The sequence below is a fragment of the Neofelis nebulosa genome, chromosome 5 (genome assembly GCF_028018385.1).
Source record: "Neofelis nebulosa isolate mNeoNeb1 chromosome 5, mNeoNeb1.pri, whole genome shotgun sequence".
Lineage (NCBI taxonomy): Eukaryota > Metazoa > Chordata > Mammalia > Carnivora > Felidae > Neofelis > Neofelis nebulosa.
Window position 1 is genome coordinate 10,716,470 of NC_080786.1, and position 18,471 is coordinate 10,734,940.

Genomic DNA, 18,471 nt, shown 5'->3' on the forward strand with positions numbered 1-18,471 from the left:
TGTAGAAAATACGGAGGACTGGAGAACTTGTTAACGACACCATAAGGATGCATTCAGACACATCTACTCAGTAGGCATGAACCACAGGAATGAATGACTAGATTTTTATTCAAGTAATAAATTGTAAGGAAAAAGAAGGAGGGGGAATGCACAGATTAAAAGGGCGCCTGGGTGGCGCAGTCGGTTAAGCGTCCGACTTCAGCCAGGTCACGATCTCGCGGTCTGTGAGTTCGAGCCCCGCGTCAGGCTCTGGGCTGATGGCCCGGAGCCTGGAGCCTGTTTCCGATTCTGTGTCTCCCTCTCTCTCTGCCCCTCCCCCGTTCATGCTCTGTCTCTCTCTGTCCCAAAAATAAATAAAAAAACGTTGAAAAAAAAAAATTCAGAAGAGAAGGACTCTGACTGTAAAGAAGTCATAGGAATATCTTAGGCAATTTATTTTCCTTCCTCAAGTTTTCTTTTTATACAGTCCCAAGAGCATGTAAAATCTCAACGAAGTTTAAAACAGCTCTTCTAACGAGCATACAATAAAAATTCTACGTAAGAGATCTGTGTCATCACGTAATTAACATTTTTCTTTCTTAGCAGTGCCTAAAACAACGGTGCCTTAGAAGTGACGAAGCACAACGCTTGTTCAAGGTCCACATTTTCTGCCGATGGGGGAGGGGCTGGCCTGCCTCGTTCATCGCCATAGCCTCGGCCACTGGCAAAGGGCTGGGACGGAACAGGCGCTCAACATCTGCTGAGGTGACCTGAAGCAGGGCCTCTGCCAGGCAAAGGGGCTGTGACCAGAACCACACCAAGGGTTAGCACCTGAGCCATAAACAGACATCCCAAAGTGGGCCTGCCCTGTCTGGCCTTGGATTCTTTTCACCTTGAATCCGAAACAGTAATGCCCCTGTTCTGTGCTTCCTGGTGTTAAATTAGGAGCCCTGTCCTGACAGCCTGACAAACTGAGACACTTCTCTCATCCCGTGGCTTGTCTCCGATTTGCTTTGGCATAGGAACCCGCTGTTTTGACTGTGTGGGTCCGTGGAAACCTGTCAACTCAACTACGTCAAAACGAAAGGTGCTTTCACACTGGTGGCCAGGACAGCGGCTGTAACTTTACCAGCAACTCCAGGTGGGCATCCCAGCCTCTCCTTGCGAGGGTCCCACCCACATCTTCCTCGGCCTCTCCTCCCTCGGGAGGGAGACACCCCCCCCCACCCCCCCCCACCCCCCCCCCCCCCGCCCTCTGCGCCTTTCTGGCCTACAGGCCTGAAGTTAATGCCCCAGGCACCCCGGTGCCTCCAGGCTTGGCAAAGGGGCCCTCCCACACCGGGCCCGCACCCCACCCCTCAGCAGGCACTTCCCCACATAGCATCACATCTTCTGAGGAGGATCCAAGTCTCCAGCATTTCATCCAGGCTTTAAATGTTTATTTTTGAGAGAGAAAGAGAGAGAGAGAGAGAGAGAGAGAGAGCAAGTGGGAGGGGGACAGGGCGGGGGGCAGGGGGGACAGAAGATCTGAAGTGCTGACAGCACAGAGCCTGATGTGGGGCTGGAACTCAAGAGCCGTGAGATCATTACCTGAGCTGAAGCTGGAAGCTTCTGACAGAGCCACCCAGGTGCCCCTGGCAGGCTGACTTTTTTACTTAAAAACATTTTTTTTAATATTTATTTATTTTTGAGAGAGAGAGACAGGCAGAGTGTGAATGGGGGAGTGGCAGAAAGGGAGACATAGAATCCGAAGCAGGTTCCAGGCTCTGAGCTGTCGGCACAGAGCCCGAAATGGGGCTCGAACTCACCAACTACGAGTTCACCACCTGAGCCAAAGTCACATACTCAACCAACGGCACCACCCAGGCGCCCCGGTTGACTTTTTTAAAAGGAGTGTTATTACCAGGGGCTTTGTCCAGAAAATACGCTTTCGATCATTTAAAACAAAACAAAACAAAAACTTGTGAGTGCTTTCTATGCTCCAGGCGCTGACGTAGGAGCAAGGCATCCTGAGGTGACCCAGACAGAAAGGTAGGTCACTGTCCTTCTGCAGTTCAGATCCCGGTGAGAAGACCCACCATGAATGAGTAACAAAGTGAACAAGGGGATTTCGGCTCGAGAAGTGACGTGAAAGAAGTCAGAACTGGGCAACGGGACAGGGTGATGGGGTTAGGGTGGCGTTAGGGGGATGACTTCAGATGGGGCCTTTGGAGAAGACCCCTCAGAGGCAGGACAGGAAGTGGTCCAGCAGGGAAGCAGGCAGTCTCCACACATGGATGTTTCCTTATCTATAAAATATGAAAAACAGGGCCTTGGAGCCTCCACACGGAGCTGACAGAAAAGGCAAGAGTAGAGAATCCTGCCTCTTAAAAGCTTCAGACAGAAGTGACAAGTATCTCTTCTACTCTTATTCCTTCGGTGAGAACCCGTGGCACAGCCTGGCTGAAACAGAGACGGCGGGAAATGTCTGGCTGCACAGCTGTCAACCAGGAACAACCCCACACCGTGAAAGAGGGAGCATGAGTTTTTGGTGAACTAAATATCCGTCATCGAGTGGAACCCTGTACGCAGTATCCAACCGCATAGCTACCGTGAATTCAGACGCTTGGCGCGAAATAGGAAAAACAGTACTTACAGGATAGGGCTGTCAGGAAGACTAAATGAGGCAATTCATGTCAAGTTCATAGAATTGGACTTGGTAGGTGATGGGTCTTCAATACATTTTAGCCATTGCCCCAAGGATGTGATATTTGAGGTAAGTCTGTAGGTTTTCCTTCCTTCCTTCCTTCCTTCCTTCCTTCCTTCCTTCCCTCTCCCTCCCTTTTCTTTCTTTTCTCCTTTTCTCTTTTCTTCCTGGTAGGTTAGATAATAGTCTGGTGTTGTTCATTTCCTGATTTAGGTAACTATACTGAAGTCATGGAAGAGAAGGTCCTTCTTAGGAAATGCACGCTGAAGAACGCTGGACAAAAAAGCATTATGCCTGCAACTTACTCTCAACTGATTCAAAGAAAAAATAATATGTACATAAATGGAAAATGATTAAACAAACATATTAAAAGGTTAATAGTTAAGAGGCGTTAAGCATCCGACTTCGGCTCAGGTCATGATCTTGCAGTTCGTGGGTTCGAGCCCCGCGTCGGGCTCTGTGCTGACAGAGTTTGGAGCCTGGAGTCTGCTTGGGGCTCTGTGTCTCCCTCTCTCTCTGCCCCTCCCCCGCTCACACTCTGTCTCTCAAAAATAAATAAACATTAAAAAAAAACTTTGGGGTGCCTGGGTGGCTCAGTCTGTTGAGTGACCGACTTTGGCTCAGGTCATGATCTCATGGTTTGTGACTTTGAGCCCCATGTCGGGCTCTGTGCTGACAGCTCAGAGCCTGGAGCCTGCTTCAGATTCTGTGTCTCCCTCTCTCTCTGCCTCTCCCCCACTCATGCTCTGTCTCTCTCTGTCTCAGAAATAAATAAACATTTAAAAAATATTTTTTTAAAAAGATTAACAGTTGAGAACCTGGGGGAAGGGTATACGGGGGGGGGGGGTGTCTCTGTACTGCTCCTGCAAAGTTTCTATAAATCTGGAATTATTTATAAATAAAAAATACAAAAGTATATACATATATGTACATGTATATATACATATATATGTAATTTAGAGACTGAAGTCATTGGGCACTTCTACAAACATTTTTAACAATATCAACTATTTCACAAGCAGATTAGGCAGGGCTAATTCAACTGCCTTAATACATATTTGGGGGGCTGCAATATCTTTAAAGACTCTACTAGAATGCTGTAAAATTTATTTGGAATCTAATGGTTCGGGGGAACTGGGGACACATCATTCAATGCCCACAGAAAGCCAGAAGCAGCTCTTCTTTGGAATGTACTTTTCATCTTTTGTCTCTACGCCGCCATCTGACAATGACTCTCTGATGTTCTCTTCATGTTTGCTCTGTCTTTAAGGTTCTGCTTTTCTCAGCAGAAATTCAAGGACTGCTTCTCTTTTTGAATAAGCTATTAAGGAAAAAGATGTACCAAAATAAAGGAGATTGAGATATAACTGTCATCCAGAACAGCAGACGATGGCCATCTCTTCTCTGAAACACTGTTCCTGCAAATGAGCCGTTGCTACTCAAAGGAGAAAATATTCAGTGTCTACGACCCACCATGTGGAGGATTTCTAGAATCTGACCAAAATGGAAAGTCTTGAACGGGTTGTATCAGTTTCCTGCAGTTGTTGTAAAACACTACAATAAAGGTGGTGGCTTAGAATAACAGAAATCTCTTCTTTTACAAGTCTGTAAGTCAGAGGTCAAAATCAGTACCACTGGGCTTAAATTAAGGTGTTGGCAGGACTGCGCTCTCTCTGGTGACTTGAGGGAGAATCCATTCCTTGCTCCTTCCAGCCTCTGGCGGCTGCCCTGGTGCTCCTGGGCTCACGGCCACGTCACTGCAATCTCTGCCACATCTTCACATCACTGCTGGAGAAGGTCATCAAACAGATGTGACCACCAGCTGACCTGGGAGCTGGACCTGGGTCCTCAGAGGTCCTCACTGCCTCCCCCGTACCATCCTTGGAACTTGGGGTTCTGCTTGCCTTTCGCACTCCCAGAGGCTACTCTGAGGACCGTCTTGAGATAGTGATGCAACGTTGAGAACACCTGCACAGTGTATGGGACTGAATGCAGTTAACGCCTCTATGGAAACTTTTAAGATATGGTGGGCATGCGCAGGAATCCATTCATCTTACTGCCGCCCAAGGCAAGCCTTGTATGTAAGTTCCCTTTGCTTATTAAATGTGCCGCCTGGTTGGTCTCTCCCTGCCTTCCCACTATGAGGGACTGGTTTCAGATTACACCTGGGAAGCACCAAGAAGGTTTCAAACCAACACTCCCCATCACCTTCTCCTTGGTGGGTGTCTTTCAAAAACACCTGTCATTGGATTTAGAGACCTCCCAGGTAATTCACATCATCATTTCAAGACCCTTAACTACATCCGATAAAACCCTTTTTCCAAACAAGGCCACGTTCACAGGTTCCTGGGATTAGGATGTGGACATAGATTTTGGGGGTCATCAATCAACCCACTACAACTGGAAAGCAATTTTTCATCCCTAAACCACACTAAGACAAGTGTATGTTGAAGCAGCGATCGCATCCCTAAATACGGGATCGATGTCACCGTAAGCGGTGAGAGTAAGCTTACAGTCAGCAAGGGGACCCCTATTAGACACAAGGGGTGCATATTGTGCTGCAGAGTTTCATTCTCTGCCTGAAGTGGAAGTCGGTAAACAGGACACACTGCTCAGTGACAGTGACACTTGACAAACCCTTGTAAAACCAATGTCACATTGTCAATACAAGGGTTAGTTGTGTCTCTTTTACCTTTTCCAAGTGAAACTCACAACCGTCTGTGTCAATAAGGCCTCACCTCAGAAATCAAATTTCTTTTCTCCAGGAGACTTTCTCTGTGGTTACATTCTTAAGTCCTTCCCAGGAGTTAAAACAGATACGGTCAGGTTATTCATACTACCATGACATTGCTTCTGAGTCCCTTGTAAAAGGTTACAGAAATAATTTTCCTCCGTTGTTGATTTTATTTTCCATGCAGTACACGCTGATTTGCTTTCTTCTCCCCTTGTTTCAAGGGGGAGTTAAAAAATAATGACATGACTCTTTAAGTGGACAGCAAAAAGCAACATCAAAAGTCCTGGGTGGTCTGAAAAGCTGAGCAGCCTGGCAGAGATCCAAAGGGACTGGGCAAGAATATGGATAAACCAGTTTTGCGGGTGGAAGGAGTCAGGTTTGTTAAGTCCCCAGACTGCATCCGCTTCGAGCCTCACCAGAGATCCGAAAGACGGAAGCAATTCCAATGTTCCTAAGGAACACAAGCCGGCGCTCCATTGTGCGCTGCTCAACTACGCTACCTTTAACCAGGTCAATGCACCGCTGCCCAGGTACTGCAGGGGGCGCTGCTGCTAACTCCTCCCACCTGCAAACCCTGTGCCAATGATCTTCCCCTCTACAGCTACAGCTGTCTGGCTCAGAGGTCCCTGGGAGTTTATCTACTCCCTTCCCTGGTCTGTGGCCAATGAAGGGTACAAAAGCCCAGCTCCAGTGCCTCCAAACAGGGGAATCTGTGATGCCCCTCACTTTCCAGAGGTCCCTGCAAGATCAGGCTGAGGCTTAGACTTCTAAAATCCACCTTTGTCTAGCTCCTTCTCCTGCCCGCGCCTGCCTCCCTGACTCAGAAAACCATGTGCACAAGAACCCCATCTCTAGCTTTACTTCTAGGGAAGCTGATTTCAACACCCCCCCCCCCCCCACCGTGATGGATACTGGGAAATTCTAAGAAAAATGCTGGTCACACAAGTTTTGTTCCCTAGACTTCCCTGGTTCTTAGTATCTTAAAGTTAAGTGGAACTCTGAACACCCAACACTAAGTAGAGTCTTCCTCAGTCAATGGATGTGGAAGATCCCTGAAACCCTGAGGAAGAAGATCACAAGGTGTGGTCTGCAAATCTGAGTTGCAGGACAGATGAAAAATTCCCAAGATGAGGCAACACTTGGTCCGGAAATTCCATTTCCAGGGATTTTTCCTTCTGATATTCTTTTTTTTTTTTTTTTTTTTTAATTTTTTTTTTCAACGTTTTTTATTTATTTTTGGGACAGAGAGAGACAGAGCATGAACGGGGGAGGGGCAGAGAGAGAGGGAGACGCAGAATCGGAAACAGGCTCCAGGCTCCGAGCCATCGGCCCAGAGCCTGACGCGGGGCTCGAACTCACGGACCGCGAGATCGTGACCTGGCTGAAGTCGGACGCTTAACCGACTGCGCCACCCAGGCGCCCCATCCTTCTGATATTCTTGTACACATTCAAAACTACGTTATGTACAAGGGCATCCACCATAGCCCTGAGAGAACAAATCATGATAAATAACCTAAATGCTGTCAGTGGGGGACTTGTTTAATAAATTATGGTAAATCCATTCTCTGTAAGGCAATGCAGCTGTTAAGGAGAATGAGAACACCTTCTGAACGGATGTGGAATTATAACCAAGATGGAAGGTTAAGTAGTGAAAGTACAGAACAGGGTGTATAAGTATGTTCCCATCTGGGGTGAGAGGGGGGCATACACACACGGAGGCACAAAATAATTCCCGAAAGATGCACGAGAAACTGGTATCACTGGTAGCCTCCAGGGAGGGAAAGTGGAAATTGGAGGCCTTTTTGTACTTTTAAAATCTTTTTTTTTAAATACAATATATTGTCAAGTTGGCTAACATACAGAGGATACAGTGTACTTTTAAAATCTTGATCATGTTGTCTATTTTTTGAAAAGTAAACATAATTTGGGGTGCCTGGGTGGCTCAGTTGGTTAAGAGTCTGACTTCGGCTCGGGTCGGGATCTCATGGTTTGTGAGTTCAAGCCCCACATCTGTGCTGAGCTGTCAGCACAGAGCCTGGAACCTGCTTCAGATTCTGTGTCTCCCTTGCTCTCTGCTCCCCCACCCCCAACTCGTGCTCTGTCTCTCTCTCTCTCAAAAATAAACATTAAAAAAAGAAAAAAAGAAAACCCATAAACATATTTTTTAGCAATTACACAGCCATACTTTCTGTTTGGATCAGGGTTTTTATTTTTTAGAATGGCTCCGGAGGGCGGGGGCGTGGTGCCTGGGTGGCTTAGTCAATTAAGTGTCCGGCTCTTGATCTTGGCTCAGGTCATGATCTCACGTTTCATGGGTTTGAGCCCCACATCGGGCCCTGCACTGATGGCGCAGAACCGAGTCAGGATTCTGTCTCTCCTTCTCTCTGCCCCTCACCTGCTTGTGCTCTCTCTCTCTCAAAATAAATAAATTAATCTTAAAAAATCGTTCTGGGAGGGGACCCTGGAGGGGAACAGGATGGCTGGGAGACAGAGGCAGTTGTTACAAGCCTAGAGGCTGCAGAGAAGGCCCCGCATGTTTCCTCACCTGTAAAATCGGAATGCCGACACCTAGAAAGGCTGTAATGCTGGGTGAGTTCTTGCATACCAAGCATGCGGCACAATGCCCAGAGCAAGAGCTCAACAGGTTTACTCCACAGGAATTCAATGATGCAGGGCCACAGCCCATGTACGAATTATCTGGTTTATTTTTATTAGAAGAATGGCAACGCACCTTCTGCCTTCTGCACTGCTGCTGCCCCATCTTTCCTTGCCAAGGGACGGCCACAAGAGTGCCAGATCTGATGCAGGATACATGGGCTTCTGTGGGTGCAAGAGTATGTACCGCTGTGTAACAAATGACCACAAACTAAGTAGCTTAAAAGAACACTTAGGCTCCCAGGCGAGAGTCCTCTGCTCTAGGTCTCAAAAGGCTGCAGCCATGATGTTGGCCAGGCTGGGGTTTTATCTGAGGCCTGGGGTCCTCTTCCGAGGTCACATGATTGTTGGCGGATTTTAGTTCCCTGCTGAAACAGAGGTCTTTGGTTTTTTGTTTTTCTGGCCGTCCGCTGAGGGCTGCTTTTAGATGCCAGACACAGCCCATAGGTGCTGGGCAGGTGGCCCTCTGCCAGGCTCTCGCCCAACTCCCTCAGCAGAGTTTACTTCTCAGGGCCAGCAGGAGAATCTCCCTTTTTGGGAAGGACCCAGTACCTCCTTTAAGGACTTTCACATGACTAAGTCAGGCCTACCTGGAGATGATCTCCTTTTGATTAACTTGGAATCAACTGATTTAGGACATTAATTACATCTGCAACATCCATTCACCTAGGCATCTGACATGACATAACCATGGGAATAACATCCATCACCTTTGCTATACTCTCTTGGCTAGCAGCAAGTCACAGGGTCGTCCCACGCTCAAGAGGAAGGAATTACACAAGATTGTGACTCACTAGGGGTCACCCTATGGCACGTCTGCCACAGTGGGCTAGCCTGGGGGGTCTGCTCTGCTCACCCCACATGGAGAGATGGCACACCACCATAGAAAGGCTAGGCCTTGGCCTTATCCGGGTTCGAATGCTGGCTCCAGAATTTAATGGGTATTTTCAACGTTGGGCAAGTTACAAAACCTCTCAGCCTCCGTTCAACCAAAAAAAAAAAAAAAAAAAGGAAGATAAGTAATACAGAGCCACTAACAGGGTTAAAAGCACGTAAAATTGCCTGACACAGTAGAGCAGGTACTCGCACCTTAGTTCCCCTCTGTTCCCAACCCTTCCAGGAGGAACTTGTGACTTAACAAACGAGAAGAGTAGTAACAATGGTTTCCTCTTAAGCCTTCCAGCAGCCCTGTGGGTAACATGTGAATATGCTTTCTAAAATACTATACACACACTGTCCAATACCCCAGTGAGGGGTTTTCCCTTGTCTGGCCGATTTCATCTCTGGCAAAGGGTGAAACCGTCTCTAAGTACCCGCTGTTGCTTCTCACAGCACCTCCTTTCAGATCGGCCACAGCCCGCCCACCAACGAGAAGCCAAATGGATAAATTATGATACAACCAAAGGACTCGGACGCAGGTATCACATCGCTTTCAAACAGGTTTAATGACAAAGGAAAATACTCATGGTGTATTGACATTGAAAAAGAAAGGACCCCAAATTGTCCTTTGATGAGCTCAACATCTGGACTCAAGCTGCCTGGTTCCAAAACCCAGCTTCACTCTTTATGGCTATGACTTTGGGCAAGGTACCTAACTTCCCCGTGCGTCAGTTTCCTCATCTATAGAATGCAGATAATGACAGGACCTACTTATCATGGGGACGAAATGAGGTAACTCATGTAGAACATCGAGCCTCGTGGCTGCTACCTAAGGAAGTCAATGAGTGATAAATGCTATTATTATTATTATTATTATTATTATTAAAGTACCACTTTTATCATTGGGGAGGAAAAGTTAAAAAAAGACTTCCTCAGGGGAGCCTGGGTGGCTCAGTCGGTTAAGCATCCAGCTTCAGCTCAGGTCATGATCTGATGGTTCATGAGTTTGAGCCCTGCATCAGGCTCTGCACTGACAGTGTGGAGTCTGTTTGAGACTCTTTCTCTGCCCCTCCCCCGCTCGTGTTCTCCCCCCCCCCAAAATAAATAAACTTTAAAAAAAAAGGCTTCTTCATAAACAATTACTAGCATTGCTGCTGAATAAAGAAAACCTATGAGGAAAAGTGAGTAAATACACATTGAGGTCACACGATAGTTCTCAGCAGGTTCCAATTTACTCTGTACCTGAAAGCATTTAATTAATTACTTTTTCCTGCCTTCCCATCCCCTTCTGAAGGAACTGCGTTTTCTCTATCTTTAAAAATTTGGATAATACCGCTCTTTCACAGCAATCCTTTCTGTGGGTAATATGTGGAAACCACTTTACAGAAAATTTCTCCTCCTCTATCAATCCACCTATCCTTCTAGCTATCTAAAGAAGGAAATAAAACAAACAAACAAAAAAAAGAGTGTGGCTGCTCCAGGAAAAGGAAGGGTCATGTCATCATCACTGCTGATTAAAACACAAGCCAGCTGAACTCCCGTTTTCTGCAGGGGCTGAGTAGCTCCTCTGTTCCTGATTTCCACCAGGGAGCTGGGGTGGGCCGCGGTGGTGGGGAGAGATTCCTTCCCGTCCTCCTTCCCTCCAGGAAGCCCCTGGGGCTGCTGCAGCACCGGCAGCCAGGACCTGGCTCTGGGCCAGGCCACCGATGCCAGGAGTTGCTGAGGCCCCAGCGAGGAACGCCAGAGAGTGAGCAGCCGGCGAGGGCGACGCTGAGCCAAACTGGTGACAAAGACGGCGAGCATGTGGCAGGCGGCGGGTCAGAGGGAGGCTCCCGTGGGCAGCACGCCTGGGCCAGCGCGGGGAAGGCAGATGGCAGGGGGAGGAAACAGATGGGCGTCCAGTGGCGCTGGGCAGGAAGCCTGAGAATGGGGGGTGGGGGCGGGGGCGGGGGCTGGGAGGAAGGGAGCAAAGAAGCCCTTCCCTGACACATCGATGTAACTAAATACGCCGACCCACACAGGGAGTCCCCCGCGTGAGGCCCAGGATTGCCGTGGAGGGTCTGGAATGCCCACTGTGACGCCCGGAAACCTGTGCGACTCCCGCGGGACCGCACGCACCCACTCATGCTCCCCAGTGGCCTTCATCAGCACCGTCACCTTTGGCCGCCGGTTCCCAATCGGGGGGGGGGGGGGGCAGGTGGTTTTTAGGGGGCTCTGGAGGGGAATTCTTGCCAGTAGTTAAGAAATCTACATACTCTGCAGCCTGAATAAATAGGTGTGGTAAGATCATTCTTCAAATTTATGCACATGCTGGTCCCATTACTTAAATACAAGTGCATTTAAAAGCACTACAGAATCGGGGCACCTGGGTGGCTCAGTCCGTTCAGCGTCCGACTTCGGCTCAGGTCATGATCTCAAGGTCCGTGAGTTCGAGCCCCGCATGGGGCTCTGTGCTGACAGCTCAGAGCCTGGAGCCTGTTTCAGATTCTGTGTCTCCCTCTCTCTGACCCTCCCCCGTTCATGCTCTGTCCCTCTCTGTCTCAAAAATAAATAAAAAAAATTTAAAAGCACTACAGAATCTTCTAGCCCATCCATGTCATTGTTCCTTTTCCAAACCATCAGACACCAAAAATACTATCACAACTTAAAATATTACCATCACATTCGGCTCCTGGAAATTTCTGGATGATAAAGGGACATCCAATAATTTCTAGATATTAAAATGTTCAGATAATTGTTTAATGTCACCATGCTCTGAAGGGCAAGAAGCACTTCCATTTCCTCTCTGTAAAAGGTCACTGCCATTTATCCTGAGGGAGAATTTACGGATTTGTACACCAGGATGTCTCTACAAGGAAGTTCACCACAGACTTTTCCTACATCGACAGAATCGGGAGCTTTTTAAGCCACAAAAAGCGGGAGGGGGCTGGTCACACAGACAATAGTACACCTATGACTAACTACAACAATGCTGTTAAAAACCAAATCGCCCGGGGCACCTGGATGGCTCAGTCCATTGACTTCAGCTGAGGTCATGACCTCACGGTTCGTGAGTTCGAGCCCCGTGTGGGGCTCTGTGCTGACAGCTCAGAGCCTGGAGCCTGCTTCAGATTCTGTGTGTGTGTGTGTGTGTGTGTGTATGTGTGTGTATGCATCTCTCTGCCCCTCCCCCACTCGCACTCTCTCTCAAAAATAAACAAAACAACAACAACAACAACAAATTGCAGGCAATCATTAAGTGACACGAGAAAGCATTCATCACATGCAAAAAAAAAATTTTTACAAAATAGGTACAGATCATCCTAATTTTCTAAACAGAAAAAAAAAATAGAACAACCTCAAATTGTACACGTCTACTATGAAACTGCATAAAATCTTTCTTAAAACTCTAATCTTGGAAAACAGAGAGTCTACTACTTTCTTTTTTGTGTTTCCCCCAATTTAATGAGCAAGCATTACTTGTGTCATCGGGAATAAACCCCATAACTTGTTATGTTTTATTGTAGTTTCCTGTTCTTGGATCAGCTTTGGGTTGGGAGTGAAAGAATCTTGGCAGTGAGGTCCCTTGCTGCCTTTAACCCTCCGGCTTCCAGGAAGCAGGACATGGGTGTGCAGATTGCATTTGGGACCCAAATCTGGTGCTCTCCCCTGCTACACAGACCTAAAGCAGAACAAAGAGGGGTGGATCGTTCTGGGTTATGCTGGGTCATTCTCCACGCATAAGTCTATTCACGGCTATACCAGAGGCTGAGCTCCCCCGCAGTCCAATTCTATTTGGTAACTGGGCTGTGAATTTCCAGAGTGAAGTCCACAGTTGCCCCAGCCTGCTAGAGGGTATTTAGAATGCCCTCTCATGCCAGAAAACTTAGTGTGCTCTCCCCAGATTCACACACCCACTCAGCTTCCACCCAGCCTGCGTAGTAGGCTCCTTTAATCTTATTTCAGATAAAACATCTCTTTAGGATACTAAATATTTGCAATGCCCTCACGACTATCCCGAAATGAGTAAAATGTACACATAAAATGATCCTAATCCTGGACAACCAAAAAGGAGTTTCCATCAAGTTCCAAAATAACCTCTAGGGGGCAGTACAGCCCTGGTTTGAAACCCACTTCAACAGCGATCGCGACGTAATGCCTCCCTGATATTCTTAGATTAAGGGTGGTAGGATGATCTGGCAGGCCTTGCATATTTCTCGTCTCACGCAAACCACTTCCACCTTTGTTCCCTCCCCTCCAACCACAGCAATACTCCTTTCTCTAGACTCAGAGTCATGGTGTGTGCTTTTCCTTCTTCTGGTAATGCCATTCCCTCATCCTTCAAATACCCCTTCCTTCGAGAAGCCCCTCCTCATCTCCCAGACAGGTCAGACTCCTAGTTAATTCTCTTTGATACTGAGTGCCTCTTTTTCAGAGCTTTTGTCCCAGTTTATGGTTATAGATTTATAATCATTTTATTAATGTTCAATTTCCTATTTGAGTGTTAGGAGGAGGACAGGGGCTGATCTGCCTGATTTATTTGCTCTTCTTTCCACAGTATTCTAGCATACACTAGGTGCTCAAATATTTGCTGAGTAAATAACTGGAACTTCTGGAAGACATTTAAGTTTCCATCTTTGCTGCTTGTGAAACCACATTCTGATCCTCCTTCCATATGGTTCTGCAAATGTCACAGTCCTTGATTCCCTGCACAGGCAGAAAGTTGTCTAGTTAACTGCTGTATTCCGCACGCCTCACATGAGAACACAGCAGATTTCTAATAAAAGAGATGACACCTCTTTCTAGACGTCAGGGGTACAGAGGTTAATAACTGCCCAAGGACTGACTCACATCCTGCTGTATTTTCTTCCATTCCACCACCCCCAACATATCTCTTGTCTCCAACTTAAACATGCTGAATAAAGGCAGTAGAGAGGGAATAGGGTGCTCCTGACCTCACAAACCCATACTCCTCTCTCCAGATTCAACTCAAATGTAACCTTCATCTTCAAGCCTCCCCGCTTCCTTCCTAAGTATAGGCAACCATCAGAGCTTTTACCTCCCAACCAGTCAGTTCTGGGACTTGTCTGTCGCCTCAATGAAACCACAGACTTTCTTGAGGGCAAGGGCTTTGTCACAGCCTCCTGCTTCTGCAGAAATGAATATGAACTCTTAAATATCTGCGGAACAAACGAACTGATGAGGAACGTTGGCGAGGTCACATACAGGAGCACCCGGACCCCTTCACCTTAGGGCCCCTGCCCGCCCCCGACAAGGCTCTTCAGCTCAGATTCTGTGAGGTCGGCAGGTGGACGCTCCTTCCTGTAGTGGCGGATACGGGGAGACACCAGGGGGATTTCCTATAGCCGTGGCCCTCCCACACCCAGTGGCTTCATGCAGAGTACCCCGCTCCAAACTCTCCCTAGATCTATTTCTTTTTAACAGCTTTCCTGAGACTCAATCCACACATTTGAGGTGGATGATTCAATGGTTTTCAGTATACTCACAGAGCTGTGCAACCATCACCATAATCCATTTTAGAACGTTCTCACCAACCCAAAAAGAAACCACCTACCTCTCAGCCGCCGCTTCCCAAAGCTCCCAAACTCCCCAGCTCTAAACCACTAATCTACTTTCCGTCTCTATCAACTTGCCTGTTCTGGACATCCCATGTTAAGCGGAATCATACAATATGCGGTCTTTGTGTCTGGCTTCTTCCACTTAGCATGTTTTCAAGGATCATCCATGTTGTCCGTTCCTTTTCCTGCTAGTATTCCATCCTATGAATAGACCACGGTTTTTTTTCATCCCTTCATCAGCTTACGGACATTTGGGTTGTTTTCACTTTCTGGCTATTATCAAGAATGCTGCCATGAACCTCTCCGTACAAGTTTGTGTGTGGATGTGTGTCTTTACTTCTCTTGAGTATATACCCCGGAGCAGAAATGTTGGATCACATGGCACCTCCATGTTTAACAGTCTGAGGAGCTGCCAGACTGTTCGCCAAAGCGTCTGCACCATTTTACATTCCCAGCAGCCAACTGGCAACGTATGAGGGTTCGGATTTCCTCACATCCTCCACGTCATACTTATTAGTATGGTGGCTTATTAGCATGTCTTTCCTCTTGTTGCCATCAGACTGGGTGTGAAGTGGTATTTCACTGTGGCATCGATTTCCCCAGATCTATTAACAAGCAATAACTGTGCGGGGTCTTTGGGGACATGAGGTTAGTCAGGCCTGGGCTGGCCCCACCTCTGCCGCTGACAGCTGTGTGACCTTTACTAGTTTAACCTTTCAGTCAGTTTCCTCTTTGTCAAAACATGGTACTTCGCTGGATTCTTACAAACAGTTAATGGCACATACATGGTATATAGTGTAGAATCCCTAGTGTATTATTAAGTAGTAGGACCCCCCAAAAATATAGCTATTAACAACAACAAAGAAACACAGTTCTCTAGGGCCAAAAACTGTGACGGTCTCTGGTCTAAAGAGGAAGACCAAAGAAAGTCAACTATCGTGGCCACGGCATTACAAAGATTCACGCAAGTGACGTGTCAGGTCCCAACATTCACTGAGAACTCGCTGTCCTCCTATTTTCTCTCCTCAGGTTCTGGTAGTGGTGGAGATTCAAAGCAAGATTCAAAGCAAAGAAAGGAAGTTGTTCTCAAAGAGAACAGCCTTTTCAATGGTTTCTTAAAGTAGTACGTTGACAGGTCTGTTGAGCAGACCATGAGGAAAACACTTTACGGGAGGTGTAGGACATGAAGGTCAGCCTACTCAGGATGCAAGTGAGACACCAAGAGTCAAAATCAGAGACCCACGGATACGGTGTCCAATTGTGGCACCACCTCAGCTGCCATCTGCCCTTCCCCCGGTGGTGTTAACCCTTGACCCTGCACGCGTGTTCCAGCAAAGAAGACAAGAGAACATCAGATGTCTACACAGGCACCCCAGAAGAGAGGAAGAAGAGGAGAATGGGGAAGAGTGAGACAAGAGGCCCAGCTAGACAACCCTAATAGTCTCTCTATTGTAACAGGACCACCCTGCAAGGGCAAGTTTACTTTCAAGGGGTCTGTTCAAACCAGCCTGCAATCACCGGGGATCTCCAGGGGAGGAAGAAAGCATAAGAATCCGGCGAAGAAGGTTTTAAAAGAGGCAGAGAAGCATCTCTCCAAGTCTTTGTTCTCTTCTATGGAACAACAGGCCCCATGACTGTCACCTGCAACCTGGCATAAGGGCCACAGGCAAGAGCCTAGTTGAGGAGCTTACAATGAAATGGAACTTTCTCTTCTCCACAGACATTATGCCCCAAACTCATGGACCAACATGGAGCCTTCTTAACCCCATTACCTTTGTCCATCAAACTGGTGGACCAGATGAAGGGTTTGATCCCAATTTTTGTCCACTGAATTCATTATTGATTCATGGTATCTCTTCCAGTGCCGCATTAGGGTCTGTCTCACCCCACCCATCTTTTAAGAACGAAGAGGTAGGCTGGTCCCCTCTATTTAGCTGATTAGAGGTCTTACCATGAGCCAAAACATGTCTTGCTCAAAATCAACACTGCTCAGAACAATTTGTTGTTGTTATTAGTAGTAGCTAATACTTCCTAATTTGGGGTCCATCTAGACACCTTTCTTAGAGAAAAGGGAACTCAGTCCCCCTCCCTTCAGATCTGGCCCAAGCAGGAAATGACAGCCCTCTGTACACACACCAGAATACCAGTGGTATGGATTCAAGGGCAGCTCTCACTCTGTGTCCAGCCCCACCTTAGCAGACGCCAGCTTCTGGATGCGTAACCTTGTTCGTATTCCCACATCCCTTTGTCCACATCCCTGTTCAAAACTACCCTCCCCCCCCCCCAACTCTTGCTGCAAACATTACGAGTGGAGTCACAAACAGCCCAACCTAGTTTCAAAACATATTAAACAAATGGGAAAGGTGTTTAAGATGAAATTTTGTTTAAAGAAGAAATGGGAAAAAAGAAAAGAGTGGGGAACAAGAGAACAGACCAGACAATATCAACTTTGGTGGAAGGTTCCTGTCACTGCACTGGTCATACTCAGACCTCAGAACCTCCAGCCTGCCTACCTATCTCCACAGGTGACTCTGGCTCCCCCAGTGAGTTACAGTAACCCCCCCCCCCACACACACACAGTTTTGCTTTCTGTGAGTTAGGTTACCCACAGCCAACCATAGTCCTGAAGCAGATGGCCCTCTGCTCTGCTGATTAATCAGAAGATCAACAGCAGCCTAATGCGATGTCACAATGCCTACATCATTCATCTAGCTTGATCTCATCGGGCAGGCATTTCAATCATGTCACATCATCACAAAAAGGGTGATTACAGGACAGTAAGGCATTTCGAGAGAGACCACATTCACATACTTTTTTATTACAGTATATTGCTATAATTGTTCTATTTCACTACTAGTCATTGTTATTAACCTCCTACTATGCCTAATTGATAAATTAAAGTTTATCATAAGTATGTATATATAGGGGGAAAAAACAGGAAAGACAGGGTTGGATACTTCCTACAGTTAGTAGGGAGACTAGTGCGCAGGCTCCACAGAAAAGACGTTCCCCATTGATCCTCCGCCTTCCGGCAGACCCCCTAGACAAGGAGGCTCCCTTGAACTTGAGAGGTCAGGGGTCCAGAACAGTTGCCCGGAGGGTCCCAATTCCTCTTGCCTACCATGGAACTGAGAACTTCGGACCTCCTCCTGTCTGTGAAACTGCGCCCTGTGCAGTGGAGCCCTGTGCCCTGGGGTGGGAGGAAGAGGAGGCCTCCAGGGGGAGAAGGTCGGGTTGCGCCGCCTCAGCGCGCCGCCCGGGCCCCTCTTCCACCCCCGGCTCGGGTGCGAAGCGGCGCGGCCCAGAGAAGAGGAAGGAAGACGAAAAGCAACTTTTGCCTGGGGTTTCTGTCGGAAAGCGGGTCGGGGCCCGCAGAGGGGTGGGTGGAAAAACTTGGGACCTTTGGAGATACGGGTCCGCGGGAGCAACGGTGGCGCCGGGGCTGAGTTCCAGGGCCCGCGCAGCGCAAGCAACTTTCCGAAGCCCTCCCCGAACTTGCCGGTGGCGGCGCAGTCCCCCGCCCCTCCCGCGGCGCGATGCTCCGGCGGGCCCCGCCCGGCTCCCGCCGCCCGGCGAGCCACCTCCCGGGTCCCCTTCCCGCCCGGCCTCTCCAGGAGCTCCCGGCCCCGCGCCCCGGGCCTCTCTTACCATCTGCGCCACTTTCAGCAGGGCCCCATAAGTGCGGGGGTAGACGGGGTCCAGCGGCCCCTCCGAGGGCCTCGCGCCGGGCTGCCCGGCGCCGGCCCCGGCCCCGCCACCGCTGCTGCACGTGGTGCGGACCAGCCCGGCTCCCTGCGACCCCGCGCCGCCCCTACCCGCCGGCAGCCTCCCCTGCATGGCCCACCGGCCAGAATAGCGGGGCGGGCCGGGGGCGGGGCCGGGGCGGGGCCCGGGCGTGCGGTCGCGGGGCACCGGTGGGGGCGGGGCGCAGGCGTCCGGGGCCCGTGCGGGGACCCCGGTCCGGCCGGACTCGGGCGGGG

At 48.6% G+C, this 18,471-nt stretch overlaps 1 protein-coding gene and 1 long non-coding RNA gene across 3 annotated transcripts in view; both read right to left on the reverse strand.

The window, feature by feature from the left end:
* Positions 1-18,471, reverse strand: part of CMTM7 (CKLF like MARVEL transmembrane domain containing 7) — a 50,480-nt gene extending 32,009 nt beyond the window's left edge. The window contains exon 1 of one of the 2 annotated variants that reach the window (XM_058729635.1): positions 18,140-18,471. In XM_058729635.1, the coding sequence (XP_058585618.1) occupies positions 18,140-18,328 (189 nt within the window). In that variant the 5' untranslated portion in view covers positions 18,329-18,471. The remainder of the gene's footprint in view (positions 1-18,139) is intronic. The other variant, XM_058729634.1, reaches the window with a different exon arrangement.
* On the reverse strand, positions 1,435-18,124 carry LOC131511687 (uncharacterized). Its single transcript, XR_009261670.1, has 2 exons — positions 8,131-18,124; positions 1,435-2,267 (listed from the first exon to the last, which is right to left on the reverse strand). It is a non-coding gene; the product is annotated as an uncharacterized LOC131511687 (long non-coding RNA).